The sequence below is a fragment of the Arctopsyche grandis genome, chromosome 9 (genome assembly GCF_051622035.1).
Source record: "Arctopsyche grandis isolate Sample6627 chromosome 9, ASM5162203v2, whole genome shotgun sequence".
NCBI classification, from domain to species: domain Eukaryota; kingdom Metazoa; phylum Arthropoda; class Insecta; order Trichoptera; family Hydropsychidae; genus Arctopsyche; species Arctopsyche grandis.
In genome coordinates, this window is record NC_135363.1 from 3212817 (window position 1) to 3240057 (window position 27241).

The 27241-nt window shown below is 37.4% G+C and overlaps 4 protein-coding genes and 1 long non-coding RNA gene across 6 annotated transcripts; 3 read left to right on the plus strand and 2 right to left on the minus strand.

The window, feature by feature from the left end:
- Window positions 1-1884: 1884 nt before the first annotated feature.
- Window positions 1885-9181, minus strand: LOC143917098 (uncharacterized). Its single transcript, XR_013261035.1, has 3 exons — window positions 8515-9181; window positions 7591-8429; window positions 1885-2425 (listed from the first exon to the last, which is right to left on the minus strand). It is a non-coding gene; the product is annotated as an uncharacterized LOC143917098 (long non-coding RNA).
- On the plus strand, window positions 6585-10289 carry LOC143917053 (uncharacterized). 2 transcript variants are annotated; one of them, XM_077438440.1, is made up of 3 exons: window positions 6585-6857; window positions 6935-8323; window positions 8572-10289. In XM_077438440.1, exons 1-3 carry the CDS (start codon window positions 6744-6746, stop codon window positions 8584-8586), a joined length of 1518 nt encoding a protein of 505 aa, XP_077294566.1. In that variant the 5' UTR covers window positions 6585-6743; the 3' UTR covers window positions 8587-10289. The 2 variants fall into 2 exon arrangements, with proteins under 2 accessions (XP_077294566.1, XP_077294565.1); XM_077438439.1 differs by having other exon boundaries at window positions 6935-10285.
- Window positions 10290-16218: 5929 nt separating this feature from the next.
- On the plus strand, window positions 16219-18973 carry LOC143917088 (uncharacterized). Its single transcript, XM_077438485.1, has 2 exons — window positions 16219-16611; window positions 18290-18973. Exons 1-2 carry the CDS (start codon window positions 16479-16481, stop codon window positions 18652-18654), a joined length of 498 nt encoding a protein of 165 aa, XP_077294611.1. The 5' UTR covers window positions 16219-16478; the 3' UTR covers window positions 18655-18973.
- Window positions 16614-19372, minus strand: LOC143917081 (uncharacterized). The gene is made up of 2 exons (XM_077438476.1): window positions 19004-19372; window positions 16614-18236 (listed from the first exon to the last, which is right to left on the minus strand). The coding sequence occupies exons 1-2, from the start codon at window positions 19123-19125 to the stop codon at window positions 17633-17635; spliced, it is 726 nt and encodes a 241-aa protein (XP_077294602.1). The 5' UTR covers window positions 19126-19372; the 3' UTR covers window positions 16614-17632.
- A 3512-nt stretch (window positions 19373-22884) lies between these two features.
- On the plus strand, window positions 22885-26568 carry LOC143917066 (uncharacterized). The gene is made up of 2 exons (XM_077438460.1): window positions 22885-23219; window positions 23298-26568. The coding sequence occupies exons 1-2, from the start codon at window positions 23106-23108 to the stop codon at window positions 24615-24617; spliced, it is 1434 nt and encodes a 477-aa protein (XP_077294586.1). The 5' UTR covers window positions 22885-23105; the 3' UTR covers window positions 24618-26568.
- The last annotated feature ends 673 nt before the right edge of the window (window positions 26569-27241 follow it).

Here is a 27241-nt window from a genome sequence, read left to right on the forward strand (position 1 = left end):
TGAAAATTCTACTCTCCAGAGACATAAAAAATTGCATACTGGGATAAAACTACAAAAATGTGAAATTTGTCTAAAATCGTTTTCTCAAAAATCAAGCCGTGTGTCACATGAAAAATTGCATACTGGGATAAAACCACAAAAATGTGAAATTTGTCTAAAATCGTTTTCTCAAAAATCAAGCCGTGTGTCACATGAAAAATTGCATACTGGGATAAAACCACATAAATGTGAAATTTGTCTAAAATCGATTTCTCAAAAATCTAGCCTTGTGTCACATGAAAAATTGCATACTGGGATAAAACCACATAAATGTGAAATTTGTCTAAAATCGTTTTCTCAAAAATCAAGCCGTGTGTCACATGAAAAATTGCATACTGGGATAAAACCACATAAATGTGAAATTTGTCTAAAATCGATTTCTCAAAAATCTAGCCTTGTGTCACATGAAAAATTGCATACTGGGATAAAACCACAGAAATGTGAAATTTGTCTAAATTCGTTTTCTCAAATATCTAGCCGTGTGTCACATGAAAAATTGCATACTGGGATAAACCACATAAATGTGAAATTTGTCTAAAATCGATTTCTCAAAGATCTAGCCTTGTGTCACATGAAAAATTGCATACTGGGATAAAACCACATAAATGTAAAATTTGTTTAAAATCATTTACTGAAAATTCTACTCTCCAGAGACATAAAAAATTGCATACTGGGATAAAACTACAGAAATGTGAAATTTGTCTAAAATCATTTACTAAAAAATCTAACCTTTTGTCACATGAAAAATTGCAAACTGGGATAAAACCACACAAATGTAACATTTGCTTAAAATCATTTACTGAAAATTCTTCTCTCCAGAAACATACAAATTGCATACTGGGATAAAATCACATAAATGTAACATTTCTTTAAAATCATTTACTGAAAATTCTACTCTCTGGAAACATAAAAAATTGCATACTGGGATAAAACCACATAAATGTAAAATTTGTTTAAAATCATTTTCTGAAAAATCTACTCTCCGGAAACATAAAAAATTGCATACTGGGATAAAACCACATAAATGTGAAATTTGTTTAAAATCATTTACTGAAAATTCTACTCTCCAGAGACATAAAAAATTGCATACTGGGATAAAACTACAAAAATGTGAAATTTGTCTAAAATCATTTACTAAAAAATCTAACCTTTTGTCACATGAAAAATTGCAAACTGGGATAAAACCACACAAATGTAACATTTGTTTAAAATCATTTACTGAAAATTCTACTATCCAGAAACATAAAAATTGCATACTGGGATAAAACCACATAAATGTAACATTTGTTAAAAATCATTTACTGAAAATTCTACTCTCCGGAAACATAAAAAATTGCATACTCGGATAAAACCACACAAATGTGAAATTTGTTTAAAATCATTTACTGAAAATTCTACTCTCCAGAGACATAAAAAATTGCATACTGGGATAAAACTACAAAAATGTGAAATTTGTCTAAAATCGTTTTCTCAAAAATCAAGCCGTGTGTCACATGAAAAATTGCATACTGGGATAAAACCACAAAAATGTGAAATTTGTCTAAAATCGTTTTCTCAAAAATCAAGCCGTGTGTCACATGAAAAATTGCATACTGGGATAAAACCACATAAATGTGAAATTTGTCTAAAATCGATTTCTCAAAAATTTAGCGTTGTGTCACATGAAAAATTGCATACTGGGATAAAACCACAGAAATGTGAAATTTGTCTAAATTCGTTTTCTCAAATATCTAGCCGTGTGTCACATGAAAAATTTCATACTGGGATAAAACCACACAAATGTAACATTTGTTAAAAATCATTTACTGAAAATTCTACTCTCCGGAAACATAAAAAATTGCATACTGGGATAAAACCACACAAATGTGAAATTTGTCTAAAATCGTTTTCTCAAAAATCAATCCGTGTGTCACATGAAAAATTGCATACTGGGATAAAACCACATAAATGTGAAATTTGTCTAAAATCGTTTTCTCAAAAATCTAGCCTTGTGTCTCATGAAAAATTTCATACGGGGATAAAACCACACAAATGTGAAATTTGTCTAAAATCGTTTTCTCAAAAATATATCCTTGTGTCACATGAAAAATTGCATACTGGGATAAAACCACATAAATGTGACATTCGTTTAAAATCATTTATTCATAAAGGTGTACTTGTGATACATTTGAGATCTCACACAGGGGAAAAGCCATTCAATTGTGAAATTTGTCTGAAATCATTTACTGAAAAATCTAGTCTCGAGAAACATAAAAATCATTTATTTCTAAAAGTAAACTTGGGTTACATTTGAGTTCTCGCACGGGGGAAAGCCTTACAAGTGTGTAATTTGTCTCAAATCATTTACTCACAAATCTAACCTCAATAAACATACAAAAATTTCGTGCTGGATAAAACCACACAGATGTGAAATTTGTTTAAAATCATTACTCGAAAATCTATTGTTATTATATATACTGTTAATATTCTTACATTTTGGCGGCATCCGTGCCATTGTTAAGGTTGCCAACTTTTTCTGAGACAATTCCGGGACAAATAGCTCAAAACTCGATTTTTATATTTTTTTTTATTCGTTCGGAACATATTTTATTGTTTTTACATGCGAAAAATATTACTTTGGTTCCTTTATTCGAATACAAAAAAATATATACATGTAGGAATGATTTTTAAACGAGCCGAGCCGTATGTGTGGTTGGTCAAACTGCTAGGGATAAAGTATGTGTGTGGTATGCATGGGAGAGTCCGGATGCGTGTTGTTATGGTCACTTGTTGGAGATCAGGCCGGACGATATGATATAATAAATAGTTTTGACTGAATCTGCGCGTTTCGCTTGGAATCATTCACATCCGGATCCTATATTTGGGTGCTCTTTCGAGATGCCCGAAGACATTCCAGTGACAGCCAGGAGCGGTCAGACGACAACGGGGAATTGTGACAGTTGAGGTTAAGGACGCGCGATGACTGCTATAACGCGTACGAGCATAAAGATGACGTGGGTGACGTCACGCCACGCTACGATGATGATATCCACGACGAGAAAGACGACAACGCCAGTGGCAACGACGACGAGGGAGATACCACAGTTCAATTTCCGAGATCTGGAGGTTTGTTTCGGTCTGCCGAAATGTAACGGCAGAAATAGCCCTATTGCAGTGTGGATTGAGCGCCTCGAAGAACACGCGCAAATCCTCGGCTGGACGGAGACACATTAGTTGGTGTATGGGCGGATGCTGTGTGAGGGGACTGCCAAGAATTTCCTAGACTCAGAAACGGGCATAACCACGTGGGCGATACTGAAGAAAAGGTTGACCGGAGAGTTCGGTCATCGATTGAATAGTGCGGACGTGCACAGGGAACTGAGGTTAGAGAAAAAGGGAAGAGCGGAAGATAGTTTAAGCTACATCTACAGAATGAAGGGGATCGCAGCCAAGTGCAGCTTTATCGAGGAGGAAGCGATTATTTCATATATAATTGGTGGACTCGGTTTTGACAAGTACGAAAAAATGATGCTGAGCGGAGCTGGAGCTATTAAGGAGCTGAAGACGTGAGTTACGCAGTGCGAGAAAATTAGAGAGGACGACGAACCCAGGGTGACGGGGCCCGTAAGAAACCGTGAAAACTGAGAAAGAGGGAGGCCACAATGCTACAATTGCGGTGGACCAGGTCATTTAGCAGCCGTCTGCAGGTTTAAGAAGAGAGGAACTCGTTGTTTCAATTGTAACGAGTTTGGGCACATATCAGCTCAATGTTACAGTACCAAAACAAAGACTGTCTTGACAATACAAGAAGAAATAAGAAAAGAAGTCAGTATCCCGGGTGCCGCCCTGTTGGGTAGCCCCATCACAGAATCCGTTCTTATGTGCATTGACGGCAACAAAGTGAAATTTGTTAATAAACCGTGTGTTTTGATGAAGGATAACTTAGAACGGAGTCTGCCGAGGAGAAAAAAAGAGCAAGAGATGAGGGATTGTAAGGAAGTGTGGCAACAGGCATGTAAAAGACATTTTAAATGTCACAAAAGACCTTTGCAGCAACGGGCTTCACGAGAGATGTCTGCTCTCTCGTGAAGCAGACTCATTGTTTCCAATAATGAAGAGGACGATGCGAACATGGCCGATGTAAGTGTGAACAGTGATGGTTTGCACAGAAAAAGACTTTTGGATTACAGAGACATACTGTCTTCAAATACAGATGAACCACCCGATGATCAATTTGGAAAAGGATCTAAGAATTATAGTCATTTGAAGAATTCTGAAGATGAGAATAAAGAAAAGGAGAAACATAAAGACAAAGAAAAGGATATGGCTAAATCACAAGAAGGAATAAGGGACCCAGTCAAAATTTCAACACCAAAGGACACTGTATTCACTTTCAAGCTCGGTCGTAGTCTGATTGATGTTACTTCAATGGAAAAGAAAATAGGACCGTGGATTGAGAAAAGACTTATTGGATGTATCAGTGAGCCAGAACCAATATGTGTTGACTTCATTTATGGTAAATTACTAGCAGAAAATCTGTGGGGTGACGGCAGGTTCGTCGGACGGTCACGGAGAATCGCCGCGGGCATTGGATAGTATTTAAGTTGTACCGATGGAAGTGAAGTGTGTGTGAGTGAATTAGAGAATAAGTGAAATACCTGGAGGGGTTTTAGTTAAGCCTTACTTGTAATTTGATGATTGAAAGGTGTAATGTTTTATTGCTAATTCTAGTAATGTTTTAAAATGTGATTGTTTCCGATGTAAAGATTTAACTTGTCATTGTAAAGGTATTGATTCTAATGTTTTGTATTGCTTGTAATAATTTTAAATTGTAATTGTGATACCTTTCTGTTTTGTATTGCTTGAAATAATTTTAAATTGTAATTGTGATGATTTATGTGTAACTTTATTGAAGATTGAATTGTGTTGAAATGTAAAAATTAATTTGTAGTGAAATGTGTAACGATTAATTTGTTATAATTGTAATTGTTATGTAAATTGTAAAATTATTGATGTATAAGTGTATTGATATGTAGTTGTGATGATGATTGTAATTGTGATGATGATTGTAATTGTGATGTAAATTGTAATTGTGACAATTGAAAGCATGTTTAGAAGAATATAAGATGATTTTATGGAATGGAAGATTAAACATTGTTGAGGATGATAGAGGAAATGTTTTAAAAGAATGTAAGATGATACATTGTATAGAGTGGAAGATGAAATGTAAAAGAATATGAGATGAAATGCTGTAAAAATATAAAAGACGAAGAATGTCATCCGAGGGCGAATGACAGTCAGGAATGACCGAATGTAGGAATGATTTTTAAACGAGCCGAGCCGTATGTGTGGTTGGTCAAACTGATAGGGATAAAGTATGTGTGTGGTATGCATGGGAGAGTCCGGATGCGTGTTGTTATGGTCACTTGTTGGAGAACAGGCCGGACGATATGTTATAATAAATAGTTTTGACTGAATCTGCGCGTTTCCTTTGGAATCCTTCACATCCGGATCCTATATACATGAGTAAAAGAGGTCTTATTTGCAATTTCGCCTTTTCTAAGGTGATATTCATGTTATTCCTGGCCTTCGTCCACACACTTCATGTGACTAAATACTCTTTCTGGGTAAGCATTACTGCAGGGATGAACATAATGAAAGACACAATTTTCATCAGCTCAACCGATTTTTCTTGTTCTTTGAAATACCCTCTATTGTCGCGATTTTATGTTTATAAAAGATGCTAGTTTTTATTAATGCTATAATACTTGCATTTCTCTCTTTAAAAAGAATTGCTTTTGCTTACAAAAAGATCTATTTAAGACTCACAAGCAATTTAAAACATAAATGAAAGTATTTTTTTCACAAATTAAATATAGTAAAGCTGCAGCAAAAGAAAAAATCACGGTGTTGTTAACGAAATAATAAAATCTTCGCAGAAACGCTCGTATATGCTTTGTGGCGGCTCGTTTATACGACATGGTAGAGTTTGGTTGCCTTCATGCGAGTGGGGACCAACTCGGCTGGGTTCGGAGAGCCGCTACTCACTCTGCCTTCAGCTGTCATAAATAAAACACGTGCATTAACATGCCAGTCGTCTCATTCGTTCATCCCCCATAGCTTTACGTAATTCAGGAGCAAACTCATTTATCAAACTCTTTTTGTTGGTGAATAAAGTAGTAAATAAGGATGAGCTTACAAAAAAAAACTAGCCCAAAAGATCTTATTGTGAATTATTTATAACCGTTACGAATGGGCGCGAACGCGGTTCAATGGGGTGGCGTAATATTCTGTCCTGGGACTGTGTGGGGACAAATAATTTGTGGCCTAACATTTCTCTGGTATAACAACAGTTCAGTGATTACAAGTCAAATGTGAACCGGTCGCTCTAGATCGGTCACATGTGATCACCCGTCATACTAAAACTGGTTACGAGAAAACTGGTCACACCCTAAAATCGGTCTAACAGTTTTCTCTTGACCGTTTTTAGGGTGTGACCAGTTTTCTTGTGATCAGTTTTCTCGTGACCAGTTTTAGTGTGACGGGTGATCATGTGTCACCAATCTAGAGCGACCGGTTGTCCTGTGACTAGTTCACATATGACTAGTAATCCGTTTACCATAACTACATAATACCACATTTAGACCAAATTTGTCACTGAAAAAAATAGCAAGGCGAGGGCAAGTCGAGAGAAGTGGTTGCTGTCAGAGTTCAACACAGGGACGATGGAGTGCAGGCTTTGTCTCGGACCAGCTCCGGCCGAATCTTCCGTCTCCATCTTCGGCGATCCTCATCCAGAGCGTCTGGAGCAACGCATTCGGACTTGCTGTCAAATTCAGGTCGGTGCTGGTTATAGGTCACAATTATTGTGGTTGACTCTTCTCACCGCTTGATCCTACTTTTTTTCCATCTGCAGGTTAAAAGAGGCGATGGGTTGCCAGACAGGGTGTGTCTTTCGTGTAAGACCACTCAGGAATCGTCTCGACTGAGGGTAGACGATTGCTTGAAGATCAAGACTAACGAAGTTTTATTGGAAGATTCAATATGGGACGACGAGTCTTCACAATCGACAATTCACCGAAAGAATAGTGAAATGTGCGTAAAGCCATTTCCCAGTGAATCTGAACATATTTTATACAAAAGATCACATCCTGGAGAAAAGCTGTTCAAATGTGATATTTGTTTAAAATCACTTTCTCGAAAAGATACCCTTGTCAAACATTTGAGATCTCACATTGGGGTAAAGCCATTCAAATGTGAAATTTGTCTGAAATCATTTGCTGCAAAATTTAGTCTCGAGAATCATAAAAATACGCATACTGGGATAAAACCACACAAATGTAACATTTGTTTAAAATCATTTACTGAAAAATCTACTCTGCGGAAACATAAAAAATTGCATACTGGAATAAAACCACATAAATGTGAAATTTGTCTAAAATCGTTTACTCAAAAATCTAGCCTTATGTCACATGAAAACTTTCATACTGGGATAAAACCACACAAATGTAACATTTGTTTAAAATCATTTACTAAAAAATTTTGTCTCCAAATACATGAAAAATCGCATACTGGGATAAAACCACATAAATGTGAAATTTGTCTAAAATCGTTTACTCAAAAATCTAGCCTTGTGTCACATGAAAAATTGCATACTGGGATAAAACCACATAAATGTGAAATTTGTCTAAAATCGTTTGCTCATAAATCTAGCCTTGTGTCACATGAAAAATTGCATACTGGGATAAAACCACATAAATGTGAAATTTGTCTAAAATCGTTTACTCAAAAATCTAGCCTTGTGTCACATGAAAAATTGCATACTGGGATAAAACCACATAAATGCGAAATTTGTCTAAAATCGTTTGCTTATAAATCTAGCCTTGTGTCACATGAAAAATTGCATACTGGGATAAAACCACATAAATGTGAAATTTGTCTAAAAACATTTACTAAAAAATCTAGCCTTTTGTCACATGAAAAATTGCATACTGGGATAAAACCACACAAATGTAACATTTGTTTAAAATCATTTACTCAAAAATGTCATTTCGAGAAACATAAAAAATTGCATGGCGAGATAAAACCACACAAATGTAACATTTGTTTAAAATCATTTACTCAAAAATGGTATCTCGTGACACATAAAAAATTGCATGCCAAGATAAAACCGAACAGATGTAACATTTGTTTAAAACCATTTACTAAAATATATACTCTCCAGAAACATAAAAAATTGCATACTGGGATAAAACCACATAAATGTGAAATTTGTCTAAAATCGTTTACTCAAAAATCTAGCCTTGTGACACATGAAAAATTGCATACTGGGATAAAACCACATAAATGTGAAATTTGTCTAAAATCGTTTTCTCAAAAATCTAGCCTTGTATCACATGAAAAATTGCATACTGGGATAAAACCACATAAATGTGAAATTTGTCTAAAATCGTTTACTCATAAATCTAGCCTTGTGTCACATGAAAAATTGCATACTGGGATAAAACCACATAAATGTGAAATTTGTCTCAAATCGTTTACTCATAAATCTAGCCTTGTGTCACATGAAAAATTGCATACTGGGATAAAACCACATAAATGTGAAATTTGTCTAAAATCGTTTACTCAAAAATCTAGCCTTGTGAAACATAAAAAATTGCATGCCGAGATAAAACCAAACAGATGTAACATTTGTTTAAAATCATTTACTAAAATATATACTCTCCAGAAACATAAAGAATTGCATGCTGGGATAAAACCACATAAATTTTAAATTTGTCTAAAATCGTTTTCTCAAAAATATATCCTTGTGTCACATGAAAAATTGCATACTGGGATAAAACCACATAAATGTGACATTTGTTTAAAATCATTTATTCATAAAGGTGAACTTGTGATACATTTGAGATCTCACACAGGGGAAAAGCCATTAAATTGTGAAATTTGTCTGAAATCATTTACTGAAAAATCTAGTCTCGAGAAACATAAAAATGTGCATCCTGGGATAAAACCTTTTTAAACATTTTTTTAAAATCAATTATTTCTAAAAGTAAACTTGGTTCACATTTGAGATCTCACACGGGGGAAAGCCTTACAAGTGTGTAATTTGTCTAAAATCATTTAATCACAAATCTAACCTCAATAAACATAAAAAAATTGCATGCTGGATAAAACCACACAAATGTGAAATTTGTTTAAAATCATTACTCGAAAATCTATTGTTATTATATATATACTGTTAATATTCTTACATTTTGGCGGCATCCGTGCCATTGTTAGGGTTGCCAACTTTTTCTGAGACAATTCCGGGACAAATAGCTCAAAACTCGATTTTTATATTTTTTTTTTATTCGTTCGGAACATATTTTATAGTTTTTACATGCGAAAAATATTACTTTGGTTCCTTTATTCGAATACATAAGAGTAAAAGAGGTCTTATTTGCACACACTTCATGTGACTAAATACTCTTTCTGGGTAAGCATTACTGCAGGGACGAACATAATGAAAGACACAATTTTCATCAGCTCAACCGATTTTTCTTGCTCTTTGAAATACCCTCTATTGTCGCGATTTTATTTTTATAAAACATGCTAGTTTTTATTAATGCTATAATACTTGCATTTCTCTCTTTAAAAAGAATTGCTTTTGCTTAAAAAAAATCTATTTAAGACTCACAAGCAATTTAAAACATAAATGAAAGTATTTTTTTCACAAATTAAATATAGTAAAGCTGCAGCAAAAGAAAAAATCACGGTGTTGTTAACGACATAATAAAAAAATCTTCGCAGAAACGCTCGTATATGCTTTACGTAATTCAGGAGCAAACTCATTTATCAAACTCTTTTTGTTGGTGAATAAAGTAGTAAATAAGGATGAGCTTACAAAAAAAAACTAGCCCAAAAGATCTTATTGTGAATTATTTATAACTGTGTGAATTATTTATAACCAAATGGGCGCGAACGCGGTTCAATGGGGTGGCATAATATTCTGTCCTGGGACTATGTGTACATTGGAAGGACGTTCAACGGATTTATGTACTCAATGTCAATTACAATAAAAATAAATGTAATAGTTTCCTCAAAATTTCCGGGATAATTTAGCATTCATCCGGGATACGGGACAGTGATTCCAATTCCGGGACGGTTGGCAACCCTAGCCATGGTGTTTCTGGCGCCCCCCCTCACATGACATTTCTCCTCATTGCAGTGTATTTAAATCATTTTAAGAGAAATAATAATTTAAAATTAAATACACAGATCTATTATTTGGCTTACTTGTTTTATTTATTTTAAATGTAATTATGGGGGATGAACGAATGAGACGACTGGCATGTTGAATGCACGTGTTTATTATATGACAGCTGAAGGCAGAGTGAGTAGCGGTTCTCCGAACCCAGCCGAGTTGCCCCCAGGAAGGCAACCAAACTCGACCATGTCGTATAAGCGAGCCGCCACATAATAATTTTTATTTATTGGATGAAATTGAGATAATTTTAGTTAACATACATACTTCATCATCCTAAGCCTAGGGTCGGCAAACCGTGGCTCTTTTTCCAAAGTACCCTAAAATTGTGTCAATTTCAACATACGGCGCGAAAAGTATGACCGACGTTAGAAAAGGGTTTGTTGCTATTCTGAAAGTAAAAATTAATCACTAGGTACTTGCTTACCATTGCATCATTCATCAAGAAGCGCTTTGTGTGCACACATTTTCAGAAAAAATTTGCAAAGTAGCTCCAGTATAGCTAATGGTCTTAATCATCGCCAATTTAAAAAAAATTTAGTTGAAATAGAACGTGAATACGCAGATCTCCGGTTGCATAACAAGGTACGTTGGTTATCGAGAGAAAACGATTCGCTTCCTTATTAAAACAAATTAAAACACTTCTCGTACCCGAATGTAAAACGTTATACATTTTCATTGTTATTTTCAATGAATTTGGACGACTTTGTTTACTTTCGGTCAGATTGACGAGAGTGATCGTGGTGAGAAACTTTTTTTTTAATTTTAAACCCAATTTCTTTTTCGAATTGTTAATTATTAACATAAACTGCATTAAAATGCCGAGTTGCGAGTTGGCAAAAGTAAAGAAGAATAGGTACAATAAAAACTTTCTTATAAGTAAATCTTTCCCACGCTTTTAATGATTGAAATTTAGGAAATATGGTTTCAGTAGTAGGTATAAAAACTAACTTCGAAAATTGTTCTGCCGTCATATGGATGTGACGAACAATCAACTGGATTGTATACCGGATCTCAAAGTCAAAATGACTAGAATAATACAGCAAATGCATTTTTTTTTCAATTGGTTGTGTGAATTCAATTCAAGTAATAAGGAGTCACTCATTGAAATGCTCGATAATTTAAATCAATGGTCAAATATTTTGAATCTTCCCAGAAGAAATACACAAATGGTTGGAAGCGTGGCACCGTTCCTTTCAACATACAGTAAATTACTGTCATCCATCGGTCTGCAAACAGGTGGAATATTTTATAGAAGAACAGGATCACGTCGATTACATGTAGATACACGATTATTTTTTATATTATAAATATCCCACTGACAATTGACAATTTCGCAATAAATTCCATTTTATAAAAGGAATCAGTGCACTTAAAACAGAATTAAAATTTCGTGCTTTTTATTTTTTTGTCGTTTATTGATCATCTTTATTAATGTTTGTTTGTTTCAGCTTGATACGTTCAGGGGTGTGGTAAAAAACATTTTTGACTTTTTTTAGAGAAAAAATCCCACGTTAATTAAAATTTAATGATTTTTTTAATTATATTTTCATCATATGGATACAAGGTAATTGATACATGAAATCGTGAGGAGCACACATATTTAAAGGGTCGATTAAAATAGAAGAAGAAAAATCAGGTAAACTGCCAACAGGAGTAAACTGTCACTTTCGGTTAAGAGGGCTGGACACCAGCGCCTTGTCCATACAAACGTATTAGACTTCTCCCTTCCTCAATTATGGAAATAGAGAAATTATTTTTTAATATGCTATGGATATCCACCATTGGGATGCATCTAAAAAAATAACTATTTTTTTGAGTAGTTATTTTTTATAGGAGCTAGGAGCCGCCAAACATCTATAAATCGCCTCTTTTTTACACCCACGAAAAGAGTCCAGCGTGCTTATTTAACGGTCGATTTAAAAAAAATACGCGCATAGTTGCACAAAAAATATCTTTCTCATACCGAGGATGAAATTTTTTAAAAATTGGTCCAGTTTCGGAGGAGAAAATAAGAGAATACGAAACCTCGATTTTATCGATTTAAAATACTTTTTATCTGGTCGAAGAGCAACTTTCGCATTCAATCAATATATATATATATCGAATTGTCGCATTCACTCAATATATATATCGAAGAAAGGAACGGCAACAAAATTAAGGATTCGGGTTTACAGCCCTCTTAACTGGTGCTCACGAAATTTTATATATAACTTGGAATTGGATTTATAATTCTAGATATGAAATGTCAATAATAAGCTTATTTTTTCATATTTTATAACTCAATGGGGTGTATGCAATGAATATTTTCCATTTTTATTGCGATTTAAAAAAGATTTTTTAAAAAATTTCAATTTGACCAATCTTTGCCTGCCCCCCCCCCCTCCCAAGAAAAAGCTGAAATGACGTCCCTGATTGTTTTCTATCGAAAGTAAAAGCCGCTTTTATGCCGCATTATTTTATGATGCATTCTATTTACCTAGGACAAGGGATAAAACGAAATATACAATGTAATTTATGGATCTATTTTGCTTTTACCATTTTTCTTGTACCTAAATTTGTTTATTCCCATTTTTGAAAATTTTATTTATTTTTTACCCTTGATTTTTAGCGTGATGGAAAGAATACAATTTTGTTATATGGGGGGGGGACAATTTTTTTTAACCCTGGGTGAACCCCCTTTGATTCCTGGGTAAACGGACTACTAGTCATATGTGAACCAGTCACAGGACAACCGGTCGTTCTAGATTGGTCACACGTGATCACTCGTCACACTAAAACTGGTCACACCCGAAAATTAGTCACGAAAAAACTGGTCACACCCAAAAATTCGACCAATTTTTAATTTTTGGGTGTGACCAGTTTTAGTGTGACGGGTGATCACGTGTGACCGATCTAGAGCGACCGGTTGTCCTGTGACCATTTCACATTTGACTAGTAATCACCGAACTGATTCCTGGCAAGCACTGATTTCGGTCCCAGTCCGCCACTGCCTATACAATGTATAGTATACATACATGTTTGATATGAATAGCAGAACCCATGAAGGCGCGTTTGCGAACCTTGGTCTAGAAACTGTTCATACGTAAGTCTTCTTAAGAAATATTATTTTACGGAACTCAGTTGAGAAACCCTGAATACGTAGGATTTGAAAACATAATTTTAGGGGAAAATATCGAAAACCAAAGATTCTCCCATTTTTTTTTTATCAAAATCAAAGACCATAATAACAATTCGTGAACCTTAGTTTAGAAACCCTGCATACATAAGATTTTGGATAGATAAAAGGCTAAAATGTAAAAACTATTTGAAGAAAAAAAAAATTGCTGCCCGGTTTAGAAACCCTGCTTAAGAATAAATTTTTGCGGCCTAAGTTAAGACCCCAGTGAGAAAATCATAAAGTCACAAAGAGTATCAAATAAATTTATTCGCACTTTATGAAATTATCATGTAGATATGGCCGACAATTTCAATAGAGTAATTATTACTGAGCAATTATCATCTAATTCTTTGACAAGTTTGGGATCCATCGTGTATAGCTGCACGTCATAATACTATCGAATGTGGCCATTGCAAGACTGGAATCTATAAACAATACGCAAAAAATTAATATTTTCATTGCAATCTGATTCGTTAGCCACTTAGATTTTAATGTATTATAAAATGAGATATGTTGTAGACAGGGCAGGCAAAAAAAAATGGTTGACAGTAGTGAACCATTTTTTGTGCATAAAAGCCGCCGGTAATTCGATTACACTGAGCAACAAAAAAAAATACCAGAGTGGAGACCAGCCAATCTTTACTAAGTTTGACCCGTTGAATTGGAATATGATATTGATTTTTGTTGGTGGGTGATCGTTTACGAGATATGTGCGTTTAAAAAAATCCGCGATTTTTACAGTTTTTTGGCTTTTGCGGTCTTTAACTCAAAATTTAGGATTGTCACGCTCAAAGTGAGTATTGGAATCAATAGTCAGATATTTTTCCTATTAATTGTTATATTTCATTGCTTTAAAATACTTCTAATTAATTGTCGAGCGAATTTTAAAAGTCAAAAATATATTTTTTTTACGGATTTTTTTTCCGTGCTATTTTTCATTTATTTGGAAATTTTTTTATTTCACCACGTTTATAAGAATTGGTTTTCTATCTCAATATTTTTTTTATCTAAACGTACTAACTCAAGCGGTAATTCCAATTTAAATGCTTTCGTTGTGTATATGGTTGTAGAGCGTAATATTTGGGTGTAAGAGAGATGGCATGTAATCCACCTCACAGAGTACACCGGTCGGACTCAGATTGACGAGCTGGACGAAGCGGAGGCTCGGGCCTCCGAATCCGTCATTGACGAGTTCGAGACGGAATACTTAATCGCCCTCGAACGATGTATGGAAATGCTCAGATTGCGGGAGCCGCAACTGAGCGCTTCGCCAGTAGGGGGCGCTGCCGTCACGATGTCCGCTGTATCGCATTCAAATTCGGCAAATAAAATTGCCCCGTTTGGAGTTGCCCACCTTCGAAGGCAACGTCCAAAATTGGCCCCTTTTTTCACAACGCTTCTTGGTCGCGATGGCCGGCGAAACTTCTCAACTCGCCCGTTTCCAATGCTTGTTAGCAGTCCTAAAAGGAGAGCCCAAGCGCGTAGTTGGTAGCTTAGAGTTAGCTGATGATTCCTTCTCGCGCGCTTGGTCCATTCTGAAGCAGCGCTACAACAATAAAAAAAATGTTGTTCAGTCCCACATTCGCGCAATATTGGACGCGGAACAAATTGCGTCCAATAGTTACGCAAGTTTGCATCGTTGCATAGACGACTTTAATATGCACGTCCGTGCACTGGCCAACTTAGGCGTTCCGGTCGACACTTGGGACGACATTTTGGTCATGTGCATCACTAGGAAGCTCGATCGATACACGGTTCGACAATGGGAGCTTCAAGCGCCAAAACATGAGGAGTGTACATTTCACAAACTCATCGAATTTCTGACGCTTCAGTGCCAATCGATGGCAAATGCTGACTTCGTCTTAAAAGGCGAGTCGAATCCTCGACCAAGAACCATTACGAATCCGAAGGCAGCAGTTCTGCATGTGAGAGGGGAACGCCCCTCCTGCATCAGTTGCAGCGGAAGTCATTCTCTGCTAGCCTGTCCATCATTCCGCCAAATGAGCGGTGATGAGCGTAGGTCGAACGCCATAAAACTTCGACTATGTCTCAACTGCTTGAGACCAGGGCACATAGTTCACGTGTGCCAAACAAAGCAGAGATGCTTCGAATGCGGTCATGCTCATCACACCATGTTGCATGACGCAACTCTATACCAAACTTCGCCTTCAAATAAGGCCAAACATTATCGGAGCCCCAAGAAATCAGAGAACGCCAAACCCGTAAAATCATCGTTGGTTTTACATTCGGTGAGACGCGCATCGCCTTCTCACGCCCGAACTGTCCTGTTATCCACCGTGGAAGTACAAGTTCGCGGCGGAGATGGGCGATTGCACAAGGTTCGAGCATTGTTAGATAACGGCTCCGAACTCAACCTCATCTCTGAAGACTTGAGAAGGCGACTCGCCTTAAAGTCGAAAAGGATGGACGTCAACCTGGTAGGAATAGGTTCAAATAGGACGTCCATTACTAGTGGCGCGGTAATTCGAATTCTAGCGCCCATCCCCAATCAGGGCTCCAGTGTTGATCTCGATTGCGCAATCATGCCCGAGATCGCGAATCAACTTCCATCGCGCAACGTGTCCGAGATTCGGAGCCATTTGCCGCTTCATCTCCCTGTTGCCGATCCGTCATTCGATAATCCCGGTACAGTTGATATGGTGATAGGCAGCGACGCCTATCATGCGATGTTCCGCAATGGCAAACGTATCATTCTAGTTCTAGCTCTAGACTTGAGCGTCGGGCGGGGTAGAGCGTGCAGCGTTCATGTCAAACACATAAAGAGATGCGAGCGTGCAGTGGCAGTGGCAGTGGCAGTGGCAGGCCAGCGGCGCGGCGGCAACAGCATGCTTGTTTGAGATGAACGGGGCGGGGCGTGTAGCGGGGCGTCGCTGCAGCTTCAAACCGGTTTGTGATTTACGAAAACAGTGACCAGCTCACACGAACGCTCGCGGCGGCAACAGTATGCGTGTTTGCAATGATCGGTGCGTGTAGCGGCGCGTCGCGTGCAACTTCAAACCAGTTTGTGATTTGCAGCGGGACGGGAGCGTGCGCGCAATGTCTTTCCAAGATATTATTCTAGAAATCGAACTTAAACCAGAATTATGGTCAACAACTCATGCCCTATATAAAAATAGGATAATTAAACAGAAAGTGTTGAAGGAATTATCATTAAAACTACGAATTGAAGGTAAATAATTATTTTATTAACTTATTTATTGATTGTACGTTACTTATAATACTTTAAATTCTATTATCCCAAAAATAATCACAAAATTGTTGGCGTATGTTTCTCGCAATCAGTGATGAACTGTTGTTTCTCCTACTTGAGGAGTTATTAGACGCTATTTCGATCTGAAAGTTTGCAAGATTATTGACATCAGCAATAGATCCTTCAAGGTCACGTATGATATTATGCAATAAACACGTAGTTTTTATGATGAGGCAAGCATTTTCTGTGTTAGTTTCAATCGCTTTACTTAAAATACGCCACTTCGCATTTAAAATGCCAAAAGTACATTCAATAGACTTCCGTGCACGTGACAGGCGTTTGTATATAATATTCACTATTTATATCCAAATTTATTTGTATGTTTGTTTATAATATTCACTTTTTATATCCAAATTTCTGGAAGGAAATGGTCGCATTATGTGTTCTTTTAAAGGATACGCTTCATCAGCAATTAAACATGGTGTACAGACTCCAGGGATGTTCAACTCGAGAGCACCCCCGAAGTCGGTTTTGTGAGATAGCTAGTGGTAAGCTTGGGCGGGACTGGTTTCCTCACGGTGCCTTCCTTCGTCGTCGGTGGTCTGGTCTCTGCTGATGTCGGCTGCTCTGCTATGTCCCTTTCTATTCGTACAGTGTGCGTAAGTGAGTGTGATACAGGACAAAGGCGGGAAATTGTATAATAATGAAAACAGGTTGTAATTCTGTTTGTATGGTGACTGTATTTTATATATATATAAATACAGAGAATAAGCAGGGGGGGGGGGGAGTCCGTCGTGAAATTAGCGCGCACGTGTTCGAGAGGTTATGATAACCTCACTCCTCACGTGACTACGTGATCTGACTTCGACGAAGAAAGACCAGGCTTCCTCTGGTGCACACCGGACGGATACTGGAGCTGGTCTCCAAGTATCGTCACAACCCTCACCAGCCTCTAGCTGGTGATTTCGGTGGCGAGGTGGGCCCCGTAAACACCGGGGTGTTAACGCGCCAAACCGCTATTGACAACTGTCAGTTTGTGTGCCAACCGCTGTTTCAGGGTGGCCAGCACAAAAATATATCGGCCAAATCGTGGGTCGTAAAGCCACGAAAGCCGATCATCAGACATAGTCTGAACACATGGCACACGTATAGCAGTCCCTGGTATCACATCGGGTGGAGGAACATCTAGTTGACCATTCTCCATTAACATATTTAAAGTTGAATAGTGAAAGGTGCCTCCATCGCTTTGTTTACCTTTTCCTCCCACTTCTATGGCTATAAATTTTTTATTTGCATCTGCAACTCCTTGCAATATTATCGAAAAATAATTTTTATAGTTAAAATATGAAGAACCAGACTTATCTGGACATTTCACCCTGCAGTGCTTGCCGTCAATAGAACCAATGCACATTGGGAACTGCCAGAGTCTGTAATAATCACTTGCTATCTTCTTTAAGTCGTTATGGGTTGGGTGAGGCATATGTACATCAACCAGTTCCATCCATATAGCTGAACAAGTTAAATATACAATGTTTGCTATTGTTGTTTTACCCATTCGAAAACTAAACGCCAGTGATCGAAAAGAGTTTCCTGTAGCGAGGTACCTGTAATCAAATGAAATACATGTAAGTAATTATTATTATTATATTTTTTACAGAAGATGCATTGAAAAAACGATGGAAACATCTGAAAGACCAATATAGAAAGGAGTTAAAAAAGCAACCAGTTCTCATATCAGGAGCAGAAACGGAAACATGGGAGTCAACTTGGCAATATTTGAATATAATGTCATTTATGAAAACAGAAGTTACCCCTGCTTCATCTACAGGCAACTTAACCGTAGATGAGAGTAGTCATAACACAGAAAATACCCAAACTGATACAGATATATTTGATTCTGTGTCATCCCCGAGATTGTATCATGAACAGTCACCTGCTGGCTCTTCTAGTTCTCAACCATCATCAACAATCAGAAAACGTTCTATCAAAGATGACATTTTGGAGATAGAAAAAAAAAATTGATGTTAATGGAAAAACGTCTGAAAGACAGCCAAGATGAAGATTTAAAAAATGACGAAGATTTTCTATTTTTTAGAAGTGTATTACCGACAACGAAGAAATTAAATGAGCTTCAAAAATTACGTTTTCGCGTTAAAATTAATGAGTGGCTAATAGAAGCATGCGTTGAAAACGAACGCGCTCTGTATCAAAACTAATTGTATTCCCTTCCATAATCATCCAGAAGATTCATCTTTTAATAATAGCAATTAATAATTAATTAGAACACTAGTAAATTCTATATGTACTCGCATATTAATTAATAAATACATCTGTTATATCGAAATAAATATGAGTTTTATTTATAACTTACCTTATAGTCACTATCAACTTTTCTGCAGGGGTTATAGAATCCGATGGATGAAAATTTGTTCTCGTCAGTTTTAATCGTGATTCAATTTTTTTTAATATATAGTCAAAAGTTGTCACCGTCATCCTAGTGTACTCGTAAAATTTATCTTCATTTAATCGCGAAGTTTCATACAACGTAGAAAACTCCCCACACAGCCTTCTTTGTTTAATTATCTCACTTGGACCTTGTCTGTAGTTATTAAAATATTTTAACCACACGTTTTCTTCTAAGTACAATAATATCGTACGACCCCGACGCCATGAGGAAAAAAGTGACCAGCTCACACGAGCGCTGTGAGCGTGGAGCGTTCAGCGTTGCACTGAGGACACTGCGCGAACGCTCTTTCGCCGCTTGCACGCAACGCTAATCGCTCCGCTGCACGCTTTTTCACTCAGGCCGTGCACCAAGTCACGCGGTGACAGAGGAGGACGCATCGCAATGATGGATACAGCTTTGGGCTGGATATTGGGCGGCTCTCTAGAAGCGCCCACAGTTTCAAGCGATTCTCGGAATTGCCATCACCCAACGGGTCGTGATCCGTTATCTTGTTTTGGCGCGAGACGTCCAGTCAAGACAGTTAGTGCACGGCCTGAGTGCACGCTCGACTTGAGCGTCGGGCGGGACGGAGCGTGCAGCGTTCATGTCAAACACATATAAAGAGATGCGAGCGTCCTGAGTGGCAGGCCAGCGGCGCGGCGGCAACAGCGTGCGTGTTTGCGATGAACGGGGCGTGTAGCGGGGCGTCGCGTGCAACTTCAAACTGGTTTGTGATTTACGAAAACAGTGACCAGCTCATACGAACGCTGTGAAAAAGCGTGGAGCGTTCAGCGTTGCACTGAGGACACTGCGCGAACGCTCTTTCGCCGCTTGCACGCAACGCTAAACGCTCCGCTGCACGCTTTTTCACTCGGGCCGTGCACTTACGCGTCCCCTGGACGAATCGCGTATTTCCGCGGAACGAAGATTCCGCTTGCCGAAGCGCAATGTACCCGCGACCTCTAACCCTCACGTCTTTCGACCTTCCCAACCCAGCTCCAATAACTCCTGGCCAGTTCCTAGTTGGCGCACCACTAGTTGCGCAACAGCAGGAGAATCTGGTCGATCAGCCCGGAGTGAGGGTGTTACCACACCAGCACATGCAGCAGCGGCCCCTGTCAGAGAGGGTCACAGGAGTAGGTCATACTACTCCTCCATCAGCAACACCAAGCGAGCAGTCCGGCGAGTAGCTCGACTGCCAGTCGAGCAGCACTCAGTGAATTTGTGCAACGGAGTGGCGAACGTTCAAAACGTCCCACATTAAAGTTGGCTTCTTTCATTTGTGTTGTGGCTTTAGTTCAATGTGTTTCCATTTAGTTTTTGTGTCTTGTTTGTTGATTGGTGCTGGTAATGAAGCTGTGGCGGCTCGCTTATACGACATGGTCGAGTTTGGTTGCCTTCCTGCGAGTGGGGACCAACCCGGCTGGGTTCGGAGAGCTGCTACTCACTCTGTCTTCAGCTGTCATATAATAAACACGTGCATTAACATGCCAGTCGTCTCATTCGTTCATCCTCCATACTGGGCGGCGGCGGGGGCGGGGGAGTGATGTGGCGGCTCGCTTATACGACATGGTCGAGTTTGGTTGCCTTCCTGCGAGTGGGGACCAACCCGGCTGGGTTCGGAGAGCTGCTACTCACTCTGTCTTCAGCTGTCATATAATAAACACGTGCATTAACATGCCAGTCGTCTCATTCGTTCATCCTCCATACTGGATCACGTCGGGGTCACCAGTATGGAGGATGAACGAATGAGACGACTGGCATGTTAATGCACGTGTTTATTATATGACAGCTGAAGACAGAGTGAGTAGTAGCTCTCCGAACCCAGCCGGGTTGGTCCCCACTCGCAGGAAGGCAACCAAACTCGACCATGTCGTATAAGCGAGCCGCCACAAAGCTATCAATGCATATGGGACATGTAACGGTTGAACAATATTGTTACCTAGCACTGGTGTTGGTTTTTTTTGTTTGTTTGTGTATTGTTTATGTCTTTGTTGTTGTGTTCTTTTGTTATCTCATTTGTCATGTTTCATTAGTCTCTTGTGCACTATTGATTCATTTGTTTTGGAATCCGATCCTCTGGATTCCAACGGAGGGAGTATGTTCAGACTATGTCTGATGATCGGCTTTCGTGGCCTTACGACCCACGAGTTGGCCGAAATATTTTTGTGCTGGCCACCCTGAAAAACAACGGCCACTGACAGTTGCGCGCCCACGGCTTCGGCATAAACACGCAGTTAGCTCCTCCCCACCGAAATCACCAGCTCGGCCACTGGTGATGGGTTGTGACTATACTTGGAGACCAGCTGCAGTATCCGTCCGGTGTGCACCAGAGGAAGCCTGGTTTGTCTTCGTCCAGAAGGCAGACAACTGAGCTACGCGTGGCTAACCTCAAAAATCACGCGTGGTTTCTTTGTTTACTCCCCCCCCCCTTTGCCCCCTGCTTGATCTCTGTATAATTTATATATTTAAAATACAGTCGCAATACATAAACAGATTTACGCCCTGTTTTCATTGGTTTACAATTTCCCGCCTTTTTCCACATCACGCATCCCACGCACACTACGAAAGAGAAAGGGACAGAGCAGAGCAGCCATCATCAGCAGAGACCAGACCACCGACGACGAAGGAAGGCACCGTGAGGAAACCGACAACCGACGGCAGGTGTTTCTCGAGTTGAGGACCCCTGGCGTCTGTACAGCGGATTTTTTTAAACGCTCATATCTCGTAAACGATCACCCACCAACAAAAATCAATATCATATTCGAATTCAGTGGGTCAAACTTAGTAAAGATTGGCTGGTCTCTACTCTGGTAATTTTTTTTGTTGCTCAGTGTAATCGAATTACCGGCGGCTTTTATGCACAAAAAATGGTTCACTACTGTCAACCATTTTTTTTTGCCTGCCCTGTCTACAACATATCTCATTTTATAATACATTAAAATCTAAGTGGCTAACGAATCAGATTGCAATGAAAATATTAATTTTTTGCGTATTGTTTATAGATTCCAGTCTTGCCATGGCCACATTCGATAGTATTATGACGTGCAGCTATACACGATGGATCCCAAACTTGTCAAAGAATTAGATGAGGAGCCCTTTTTAGGCATGTGCATCGAAGATACCACCTCTTTGGATGAAGTAGAAGGACGTAGTGCCTGCACCAATTGCTGCAAATCGAGGAAATACTTTTGCTATACCTGCTACATACCAGTCGCCGAACTTCAAGATCGTATCCCAACTTTGAAGGTTAGAAACTCCGCTCTGGTATTTTTTTTTTGAACTGGTTATGGAAAAATTCGTAAATATCGGTAGTGTGGACGTAGGGTAAACGGACTTCTAGTCAAATGTGAACCTGTCACAGGACAACTGGTCGCTCTAGATCGATCACTCGTGATTATCCGTCACGCTAAAACTGGTCACGAGAAAACTAGTCACACGCTAAAACTGGTCACGAGAAAACTGGTCACACGGTAAAACTGCGATTGCAAACCTTCTCGGCGTGGCTAGAGGCTAGAGAGCGTCAGATGAGCTGACAGATGCCCGCGAACTCTTCGCGAAGACCACAAACAACGGCCACGGCCACGAGGGCCTTTCGCTCGAACATATGTCTAGTCGATAATAATAAAAATTTCGTAAATAAAAATTATTTGAGAATATTTTTGTTTGTGTGACCAATTTTAAATTTTTGGGTGTGACCAATTTTCTCGTGACCAGTTTTAGCGTGTGACCAGTTTTCTCGTGACCAGTTTTAGCGTTTGACTAGTTTTCTCGTGACCAGTTCTAGCGTGACGGATGATCACGAGTGACCGATCTAGAGCGACCAGTTGTCCTGTGACAGGTTCACATTTGACTAGTAATCACCGAACCGGACGTAGCCATTGAAAAATCGTTGTTGAAAAATTGAGTTGTTGGTGCGCCGAGTTGGTGGGCAATGACTACATGGTACCAAATTTAGACTAAAGATGTCACTAAAAACAAAGCAAGTCGAGATAAGTGGTTGCTGTCAGAGTTCAGCACAGGGACGATGGAGTGCAGGCTTTGTCTCGGACCAGCTCCGGCCGAATCTTCCGTCTCCATCTTCGGCGATCCTCATCTAGAGCGTCTGGAGCAACGCATTCGGACCTGCTGTCAAATTCAGGTCGGTGCTGGTTATAGGTTACAATTATTGTGGTTGACTCTTCTCACCGCTTCATCCTATTTTTTTTTCCATCTGCAGGTTAAAAGAGGCGATGGGTTGCCAGACAGGGTGTGTATTTCGTGTAAGACCACTCTGGATTCGTTGATCAGCTTTCGAAAGGCTTGTTTTCGAAACAACGAATCGTCTCGACTGAGGGTAGACGATTGCTTGAAGATCAAGACTGAAGAAGTTTTATTGGAAGATTCAATATGGGACGATGAGTCTTCACAATCGACAATTCACCGAAAGAATAGTGAAATGTGCGTAAAGCCATTTCCCAGTGAATCTGAACTTATTTTACACAAAAGATCACATCCTGGAGAAAAGCTGTTCAAATGTGATATTTGTTTAAAATCACTTTCTCGAAAATATACCCTTGTCAGACATTTGAGATCTCACACAGGGGAAAAGCCATTCAATTGTGAAATTTGTCTGAAATCATTTTCTGCAAAATTTAGTCTCGAGAATCATAAAAAATCGCATGCTGGGATAAAACCACACAAATGTGAAATTTGTCTAAAATCATTTACTAAAAAATCTAACCTTTTGTCACATGAAAAATTGCATACTGGGATAAAACCACACAAATGTAACATTTGTTTAAAATCATTTACTGAAAAATCTACTCTCCGGAAACATAAAAAATTGCATACTGGGATAAAACCACACAAATGTAACATTTGTTTAAAATCATTTACTGAAAATTCTACTCTCCAGAAACATAAAAAATTGCATACTGGGATAAAACCACATAAATGTGAAATTTGTCTAAAATCGTTTTCTCAAAAATCTAGCCTTGTGTCACATGAAAAATTGCATACTGGGATAAAACCACATAAATGTGAAATTTGTCTAAAATCATTTACTAAAAAATCTAACCTTTTGTCACATGAAAAATTGCATACTGGGATAAAACCACACAAATGTAACATTTGTTTAAAATCATTTACTGAAAAATCTACTCTCCGGAAACATAAAAAATTGCATACTAGGATAAAACCACACAAATGTAACATTTGTTTAAAATCATTTACTGAAAATTCTACTCTCCAGAAACATAAAAAATTGCATACTGGGATAAAACCACATAAATGTGAAATTTGTCTAAAATCGTTTTCTCAAAAATCTAGCCTTGTGTCACATGAAAAATTGCATACTGGGATAAAACCACATAAATGTGAAATTTGTCTAAAATCATTTACTAAAAAATCTAACCTTTTGTCACATGAAAAATTGCATACTGGGATAAAACCACATAAATGTGAAATTTGTCTAAAATCGTTTTCTCAAAAATCTAGCCGTGTGTCACATGAAAAATTTCATACTGGGATAAAACCACACAAATGTAACATTTGTTAAAAATCATTTACTGAAAATTCTACTCTCCGAAAACATAAAAAATTGCATACTGGGATAAAACCACACAAATGTGAAATTTGTCTAAAATCGTTTTCTCAAAAATCAATCCGTGTGTCACATGAAAATTTGCATACTGGGATAAAACCACATAAATGTGAAATTTGTTTAAAATCATTTACTGAAAATTCTACTCTCCAGAGACATAAAAAATTGCATACTGGGATAAAACTACAAAAATGTGAAATTTGTCTAAAATCATTTACTAAAAAATCTAACCTTTTGTCACATGAAAAATTGCAAACTGGGATAAAACCACACAAATGTAACATTTGTTTAAAATCATTTACTGAAAATTCTACTCTCCAGAAACATAAAAATTGCATACTGGGATAAAACCACATAAATGTAACATTTGTTAAAAATCATTTACTGAAAATTCTACTCTCCGGAAACATAAAAAATTGCATACTCGGATAAAACCACACAAATGTGAAATTTGTTTAAAATCATTTACTGAAAATTCTACTCTCCAGAGACATAAAAAATTGCATACTGGGATAAAACCACATAAATGTAACATTTGTTAAAAATCATTTACTGAAAATTCTACTCTCCGGAAACATAAAAAATTGCATACTCGGATAAAACCACACAAATGTGAAATTTGTTTAAAATCATTTACTGAAAATTCTACTCTCCAGAGACATAAAAAATTGCATACTGGGATAAAACTACAAAAATGTGAAATTTGTCTAAAATCGTTTTCTCAAAAATCAAGCCGTGTGTCACATGAAAAATTGCATACTGGGATAAAACCACAAAAATGTGAAATTTGTCTAAAATCGTTTTCTCAAAAATCAAGCCGTGTGTCACATGAAAAATTGCATACTGGGATAAAACCACATAAATGTGAAATTTGTCTAAAATCGATTTCTCAAAAATCTAGCCTTGTGTCACATGAAAAATTGCATACTGGGATAAAACCACATAAATGTGAAATTTGTCTAAAATCGTTTTCTCAAAATTCTAGCCGTGTGTCACATGAAAAATTTCATACTGGGATAAAACCACACAAATGTAACATTTGTTAAAAATCATTTACTGAAAATTCTACTCTCCGGAAACATAAAAAATTGCATACTGGGATAAAACCACACAAATGTGAAATTTGTCTAAAATCGTTTTCTCAAAAATCTAGCCGTGTGTCACATGAAAAATTTCATACTGGGATAAAACCACACAAATGTAACATTTGTTAAAAATCATTTACTGAAAATTCTACTCTCCGAAAACATAAAAAATTGCATACTGGGATAAAACCACACAAATGTGAAATTTGTCTAAAATCGTTTTCTCAAAAATCAATCCGTGTGTCACATGAAAATTTGCATACTGGGATAAAACCACATAAATGTGAAATTTGTTTAAAATCATTTACTGAAAATTCTACTCTCCAGAGACATAAAAAATTGCATACTCGGATAAAACTACAAAAATGTGAAATTTGTCTAAAATCATTTACTAAAAAATCTAACCTTTTGTCACATGAAAAATTGCAAACTGGGATAAAACCACACAAATGTAACATTTGTTTAAAATCATTTACTGAAAATTCTACTCTCCAGAAACATAAAAATTGCATACTGGGATAAAACCACATAAATGTGAAATTTGTCTAAAATCGTTTTCTCAAAAATCTAGCCTTGTGTCACATGAAAAATTGCATACTGGGATAAAACCACATAAATGTGAAATTTGTCTAAAATCATTTACTAAAAAATCTAACCTTTTGTCACATGAAAAATTGCATACTGGGATAAAACCACATAAATGTGAAATTTGTCTAAAATCGTTTTCTCAAAAATCTAGCCGTGTGTCACATGAAAAATTTCATACTGGGATAAAACCACACAAATGTAACATTTGTTAAAAATCATTTACTGAAAATTCTACTCTCCGAAAACATAAAAAATTGCATACTGGGATAAAACCACACAAATGTGAAATTTGTCTAAAATCGTTTTCTCAAAAATCAATCCGTGTGTCACATGAAAATTTGCATACTGGGATAAAACCACATAAATGTGAAATTTGTTTAAAATCATTTACTGAAAATTCTACTCTCCAGAGACATAAAAAATTGCATACTGGGATAAAACTACAAAAATGTGAAATTTGTCTAAAATCATTTACTAAAAAATCTAACCTTTTGTCACATGAAAAATTGCAAACTGGGATAAAACCACACAAATGTAACATTTGTTTAAAATCATTTACTGAAAATTCTACTCTCCAGAAACATAAAAATTGCATACTGGGATAAAACCACATAAATGTAACATTTGTTAAAAATCATTTACTGAAAATTCTACTCTCCGGAAACATAAAAAATTGCATACTCGGATAAAACCACACAAATGTGAAATTTGTTTAAAATCATTTACTGAAAATTCTACTCTCCAGAGACATAAAAAATTGCATACTGGGATAAAACTACAAAAATGTGAAATTTGTCTAAAATCGTTTTCTCAAAAATCAAGCCGTGTGTCACATGAAAAATTGCATACTGGGATAAAACCACAAAAATGTGAAATTTGTCTAAAATCGTTTTCTCAAAAATCAAG